Source organism: Mycetomoellerius zeteki, unplaced genomic scaffold (genome assembly GCF_001594055.1).
Source record: "Mycetomoellerius zeteki isolate Tzet28-1 unplaced genomic scaffold, Tzet1.0 scaffold956, whole genome shotgun sequence".
In the NCBI taxonomy this organism is placed as follows: Eukaryota; Metazoa; Arthropoda; class Insecta; order Hymenoptera; family Formicidae; genus Mycetomoellerius; species Mycetomoellerius zeteki.
In genome coordinates this window covers 6680-14393 of record NW_017257997.1, presented here as the reverse complement: position 1 = coordinate 14393, position 7714 = coordinate 6680, and the positions used below count along the sequence as shown (strand labels likewise).

The 7714-nt window shown below is 30.2% G+C and overlaps 1 protein-coding gene across 1 annotated transcript in view; it reads left to right on the top strand.

Annotated features, from left to right (window-relative positions):
- The window catches only part of CUTA (cutA divalent cation tolerance homolog), a 7815-nt gene extending 4130 nt beyond the window's left edge, over positions 1-3685 (top strand). Inside the window, exons 3-6 of the mRNA XM_018460621.1 lie at positions 2349-2394; positions 2481-2530; positions 2600-2642; positions 3210-3685. Of these exons, the coding sequence (XP_018316123.1) occupies positions 2349-2394; positions 2481-2530; positions 2600-2642; positions 3210-3281 (211 nt within the window). The 3' untranslated portion in view covers positions 3282-3685. The remainder of the gene's footprint in view (positions 1-2348; positions 2395-2480; positions 2531-2599; positions 2643-3209) is intronic.
- The last annotated feature ends 4029 nt before the right edge of the window (positions 3686-7714 follow it).

The following is a 7714-nucleotide window of genomic DNA, read 5'->3' as shown; positions in this document are numbered from 1 at the left end:
TTTTCTGCCAAAGAAACCATCATCTGTATCTGTTGTATCAAAGATTTGACATAATCGTAGATTGATAAACATAAGTGTCACATTCGAAATCATAGATACTTCATCGATTATAAATAATACTTTTATCATTTTTTCAAACATAATCCCGAAATAAGTTTGTAACATTCAACTTCGTCATTTTTTGGCATCTGTTTCGTAATTTTCCAGATTTTGGCAAAATCATACAAATTCAATGATTCTAATTCCTTAGGTGCTTGGATAGTAATCATCGATGAGCGACGGACAATAAATATTCGTAGAATTTTCATCGAGAGCTTTAATTTCATTGAATGTTTTAACTTTTCGGTTTCTCATCTCATTAACGTCAATCCATTTGACAATAGTATCACTGTCCGTATCATACAAGGGATTCCTTAATAGTATGTCCGCAGCTTCTAAAGCACCGCATTCTCTATTATTCAATGAACGCAAATTCCACAGTTTCGATGCCAATGGCTTATTGGAATCTATCATTGCAAAGTCTATATTGCATTTTTCCGACTTTGTCGTGTATTTTGTTAAGTATGAGTTTAAAAACTCTGATGTTTTTCTAATAAATTGTATGTCCATATTTCCCTCCCAAGTTAATTTGATGGCCGGATTATAATTATTGTTAAACGGTTTCTAATATGACTGTCCGCGGCCCATTATCATTGGGGACCGCGAAGAGGCAGCAGAGGAGGCGGGCGGGAAAGAAATAACAATTATAATAATTATAATAATAATAATAAAAAATAATTATTGGTAATTTTTAAAGATTATAATTTAGCGCCCATTATTGATATCAAATCTTTGATTTACCTGATACATATCGTTAAAGTTAAGTAGATTTTTTTATTTTTAGGACTACTCATTACAAGTAATTTCTTCAGTAAATAAACACGTAATAGTTAAGAGTTATCTCTCAAAATAATTTTTCCAAGTTTAGCACAAAATTAGTATAGTCAGTTATCGTTGCAATAAAGTCGTTAGCAAGTCGTTTTTATAAATGATAAAATTTACAGCGTTACTTTACTTCCTATTCCTGCATTTTTATACATATATTATATATTTGCATAAAATGTTCCTTTTCAATTAGCTATTCAGTCAGACGATTCATACTATAAAAATTCATCAGTGTTTGAACATTTCGGTAACTTTTACTTAATCTCATTCCTTTTTCCAATCTGGAATTATTACTTAATATAAACCTGCTTCATACGATACTTGTTTTCCCGCTACATTTTCTGAAACCTTCGGAAGGTTTAGCAGTCACCCATCTCACGTTAAAAAATTATTAAAAATGAAAGACCAAAAGACAACTAAAGACAAGATTACACGAACATGTCTCCGATATCAATAAAAAGTCAAAATCCCCAACAGTGATCACAAGTCACCGCATTGACCAGAATCACAATTTCGACTGGGACAATGTGGAAATTTTAGACAGAGAAGCTTTCTTTAATAAAAGATTGATATCGGAGATGGTTCACATAAAACGACAAACGCATGGGCTAAACAAACAAAATGACACAGAATCTCTGCCAGAATCATATCTAAACATTATCCAATCTCTTTCCCCTTCTTAACATTGTCCTTCGTCTCCTTCCTATTATCTTTCCTATTTCTTTGTTTCCTTTTTGTCATAACGTCGCTTGACATCGTTGAGTTTAAATGTTACATCCAATTGTATCATGGCTTATTTTTTATTAAATACAACTTTGTTATTTGCGTTTTCCTATCGGAGTCTACTTTACATCATTAAGACAATATAAGGTATATGTTTTATTTAATTTGCATTTTAATTTAATTTACTATAAATGTACATCGATAATTTAATCTATAACGCAATGTTAATGTATTATTTATTTGTGAGATTGTAGAATTATGAAAGTGAGATGTGATCTCTTTTGATATTTTTACATATGGACCGCATTTTATGAATACAACCGAACTTTTCACTGGACATTATAATTTGACCGAATTTTCCGATAATTTATGTAAGAGTGTTTGTTGTTTTACATTGATTGAAAATGACCCGATCGGTGTCGAAACGTTTGTATATATACGATTATTAAATATCTTACATTATAATTGGCTCGTTGCCCTTCTTTTATTTATTGATAATAATTTATGTTTTACATTGCTTGTGTATTGTGCATATGAAAAAGACTTGCATAAACTTAACGTAAAAATTTCATTTAAATGTAATCTTGAAATATACAACACAATCCTAGTTTAGATAGACCGAAAAATTGTTTCTCCAATAGTCTTGGAAACTTTCAATCTGTCAAAGACTTTTGATTAAAGAATAAGTATTACCTTCACAGATACGAATGGGAAGGAAAGATACAAGAAGAGCCTGAACTTTTGCTGGTAAGAAAGATTTATCAAACTTTGTATACATTTAATCATACAAATATAAAATTATTATTGACCATCTGTCTATGCATAAATTGCAGATGATAAAAACTAGAACAGAGAGAGTAGATGCTCTAACAAAATATGTTAAGTGAGTTAAACATGACTAATATATCTATTTTAGGAGTATGTCAATGTTTATAACTTGAATTTTTTGCAGAGAAAATCATCCGTATACAATTTGCGAAGTAATCTCTTTACCCGTAAGTTAATTTGCGTATCTTACTCTGTTGGAATAGCTTTGCAATATTTTTATACAGCCAAGGAGAGACAAAAAAAATAGAGACAAGACAATAATAGTTCGATAGTGGTGAAAATTTTTCTCAGAATTTTTCATATAATTTTGCAGAATTTCTATATAATTTTATAACTTTCTCATATTTTTTATACGAATTGGAACACTTCTTAGAAAATCTACATCTTTTCTCAGAATTTTTCATATATGTTAATTATGAAATATCGTAAGATTTCTAAGATTTTTTGTAAGTATAATTTCTGACGAAATGTTATAAAATAAAAAATTTTTAAATATTTTTTTAAATTATGGGATGAGAAATCTCAGAATATTTCAGAATTTATATGTATGAAAAATTCTGAGAGAAGACGTAAACTTTCCGAATATTTCTAAGTATTTCTGAAAAATGTTCCAATTCGTGCAAAAATTATAAGAAAAATTTTCACCAGGGTAATGAATAATATAACATTGGATAAATACAAGGCACATAAACTTTATTATTAAAGATACAAACTATTTAAACATTTATTTTTAGATACAAAATGGAAACAGCGATTATCTAAAGTGGATCAGTGAAGCGGTACCATCACTTAATAAAAACGCTTAAAATAATTGATATACGATATATGATATATCCTCACAACAATGACCATGTTTACACGACATCCTTAATCGGGTTTAATAACATCTGTAGTTATGAAATTGATCATAGCTATTCCTGTAAAGAATGGAATAACTGTGATTAGCCAGTTTCATTACGGATGTTATTGAACCTGATTAAAGGTGTCATGTAAAGGTAGTCAATAATTGACAAGGTTGAGACTGATAAAAACCTTACTTCCGATTACCGACTCTCAACTCATTGTAGAACTCCGGTGAGAATAAAAAAAACTAATCATAACATGCATGTAATAAGATATGATATATAGAATGTGATACTTATATTACAAAGCGCAAATTCTTCACTTACATTATAATAATTATATATTATTATACAGGTCTGGAATTTAAATGTCAAAACTTCGGGAGCGTGTAGGGGATCGATAAACTAAGAAAAAAAAGTCCTGTAGAGATATGCTCGTTTTTTACTTCGTTTTGGAGAAATTTGCAAAAAAGACAAAACGTAGTTGCTTTGTTCTTGCACTGTCTCTGAAGTATTATCGTCGCTGAAATCATGCACGAAAACAATAATAATAATTCTTTGTGTGGGGAACTCTGAAGTAGTTTATTCGTCGTCAATCAACTCTTAGAAAACAATTGAGAAATCGAATGGAGACTACAGTGCACCAAATATCATCGAATCAGTGTTTGACTGCAACACGAGCTGTTCGTACTAGATGCAATGCCTGCATTGCTCCAAGAGATCAATATTTTGAACAATATCTACGTTAAGTAAATGAATAAATACAATGTGAATAAGTAATAAGAAAGTAAAAATGAAAACTGTTTTATCTTTTTTGCGATTTTCTCCAAAATGAAGCAAAAATGAGCATTACTTTACAGGACTACTTTTTTTAGTTTATCGATCCCCTACACGCTTCCGAAGTTTTGACATTTAAATTCCAAACACCCTGTATATTAATTATTAAACATGCCAAGTAATATCAATCTGCAGTTTTATAATAGCATACGCATATATGTATAATATTGTGTATCTTATCATATACTTATGTTATACAACATAATATAAAGGTTTAATTTTTACATAGTATTTTTAGAGTAAAATCAAATCTTTCTATATGACCTTTGTTAAGCTAACAACTCTATTTATCAGTCGAATCGAACTTGATAAAATATATTTAGTACTTTTTTTTTGTTGTGCGCGCGCGCGCGCGCGCGTGTGTGTGTGTGTGTGTGTAGATATATATTTATGAATATACTTTGTACTAATTTGTATCGCTAAAGATAATTTTGTATTAATTCAATCTTATTAATTTCTGATCTTAATTTTCTTTTTTTTTTATTTTGAGAAGTGATCCTGCCAACTTGATAATTATTTTTTTTCAAAACATACATAGAGGAAGTGCGTCCAGTACTGGACACCCAAGATTTTCTCAAAATTGGAAAGAATCAGTAATGGTCTAATTTACATCGTGCACTTGATACAGGTATTGTAACTAGTAACTTTCTATTGCATTATCCTGAGTTTTGTTCGCGTCGCATGCTTTCCTACTCACTCCAAAACATTCGCGGATCGAGCGCATTGAAGTGAGTTAGAACATTGCGACACAAATAAACCCTTAATTTCGATGATACGCGTAAACATATACATAATATGTGTATTTAATTAATCATTTTGAAGCATGTTATACCAACTTAGTATATTTGTCTAGGTCTAAGAAATTGGTTAATCATAGTCGAATGTAAGTAGAAAAATTGGCTATGATTAATCAATTTCTTATAGCTTAAGGCTTAAAGCTTAACATTTAAATTACTTTAAATTAAATTACTTTAAATTACCTTAAAATCTTATTGTAGACACCGCTTTAGTCCGCAAACACAATAGAATAGTAAACCTTAAGGAATTGACCAATCATAGTCGATTATTCTTCTCACATTCGACTGTGATTGATCAATTTCTTAAGGTTTAAAATATCTATTGTAGATCCGAACTTAGTCCGAACTTAGTCCGGATCTACAATAGGTGTTTTAAGCCTTAAGCCGTAAGAAATTGACCAATTACAGTCGAATCCGAGGGAAATAATCGACTGTGATTCGCCCATTTCTTATGACTTAAGGCTTAAAACCCTGTTGTAGATCCGGGGTAAATCTCTTTCGGCTTACGGCTTAAGGCCTCTTAAAACAAGGTTTGGATTTATATTTCACAAAGACAAAAGATATTGACATCGTTCGGTACAGGACAGTGTCTAGTACCGCACTTCCTCTAATACAAAATTATATAAATTATTAATTTACAAATTAACACATAAAAAGTACTAAATATTCAAATAGGTTTAGTTGAGATAAACCTATTATTTTGATATTATTTTATTCATCCAATAGCACTACAATCCAAATCGAACTCAGACCTGTTCTAGATGAGGTTTCGAAAGATTGATCTTTCCGGAATTAGATTAGTTAGTCTAATGTTCGATCCTTAACGTAGGAAAATGATGCATATCTATTGATATATGGGATCTACAGTTAAGGGAATTCTGAAGTCGTCCTGTTTTATCGTGATTACGTTTTAGGAGAAATCTCCGAATTGGCTTCATGCGAAATTTGTTTGCAGAATTAAAGAACGCACAAAAAGAAATCTCGGAAAACACGATTTCACGAGAAAATCAGACAAAATTTTTTAAATTCACTTTTTCTGGCACGTTCAACTGTCCTGAGATTAACATTTGCTTGATATAAAAATTTTACAGCTTGTAGATTGAAAATAAGCGTGAAGCGGGATTCAGATTAGTTGAACGAACAATACTGAGTTTGTGGAATTAAGATTCAAAGCATAGAAAAAATATTTCTCCTAAAACGAAATTACGTGCTTTGCAAGGACTTATTTTTTTCCTCTTAGTACAGATTCGAAAATCTCTTTCCAAGATTAAAGTATATACATTAATACGTATCTGTGAGGTGAAATTTATTTCGAGAACGACAAAAAGTTTCGAAATTGAAATCTTAAGAAAAATTTTTTGTCGTTCTCGGCATAAATTCCACAAACACGTATTAATGTGTATACTTTAATCCTAAAAAAGGATTTTCGAATCTGTGAAAGAGATAAACGTATTTGTTACACAAAAATTATAATTAGTCGGTAATACAGACGGCTTTAGGTTCCCCTTAACGCCGAATCCGAACGGCACTCATGTGTTAGAGCCTTCGCAGAAAAAAAAGCTGACTTATAATCTTAAGACAGTTGTCTTTTATGACTTAAGTCTTGTCTTTAGTAACGCACAAGAACAACAAGATGTACCATTGCGCGTAATGGCGATACTGGAAACAACCAATCAAATTTTGTCCTCTATGCACTTTCCTGCGTATAATAGCGCTGGCATATTGGAATAGCCAATCAAATTTTGCCCAAAATTCACTCTCCTACTGCGCATCTACGGGAATGTTTCACCTTGTATTCTTACATCATGTGTGGCGCAGGTGAGATTGACCTAGATCTATAGATCGCAAGTCAATCACACCAAGCAGCACGCCACTTGACGTCTCAGCTTAAGGGGATCCTAAAGCCGTAAAACAAATACTTTTAATTTTTGTATAACAAATACTTTTTTTCTCTTTCACAGATTCGAAAATCCTTTTCCAGGATTAAAGTATACACATTAATACGTGTTTGTGAGGTGAAATTTATGCCGAGAACGACAAAAAATTTCAAAATTAAAATCTTAAGAAAAATTTTTTATCGTTTTCGGCATAAACTCCACCTCACAAACATGTATTAATGTGTATACTTTAATCCTGGAAAAGGATTTTCGAATCTGTGAAAGAGAAAAAGTATTTGTTATACAAAAATTACGATTTAATCGGTAATACAGACGGCTTTAGGATTCCCTTAATACAATTACGTGATATAAAAGTCTTAAAATACTAATGTAAATACTTGCTCTTATATAAAACATTTAACTAATTTATTACCTATTCTATTTTCATACAAATAAAAAATTTGTGTCGTACAGTATTTAAAATCTTGACTTCAAATAAAGCTTAAAATTAATAACATTTTATCAATTGCTCTACAAAAAGATACATTATAATATTTGTAATTTACATATATGATTTATCATGATCTAAATATATTATAAATGTATATAAAAAAAATTTAATTCCATCACTGATAGAATTATCAATTTTGTTCATTACAAAATATAGAAAAATAATATCAAATTGAAATTGAAAACAATAAACAACATGAGATAAATTGAGAATAATTTCAGAGTATGAATATTTAAAAAATGCAGACTCCAAAATTATTACAAACCAATTCAGGATGTAAATATATATGTACGATTTTATAGATATTAAGAATTAAGATAAATGATTATATTAATTACAATTTAGAACAAAATGAAAGAAAATTTAACTCTGTGA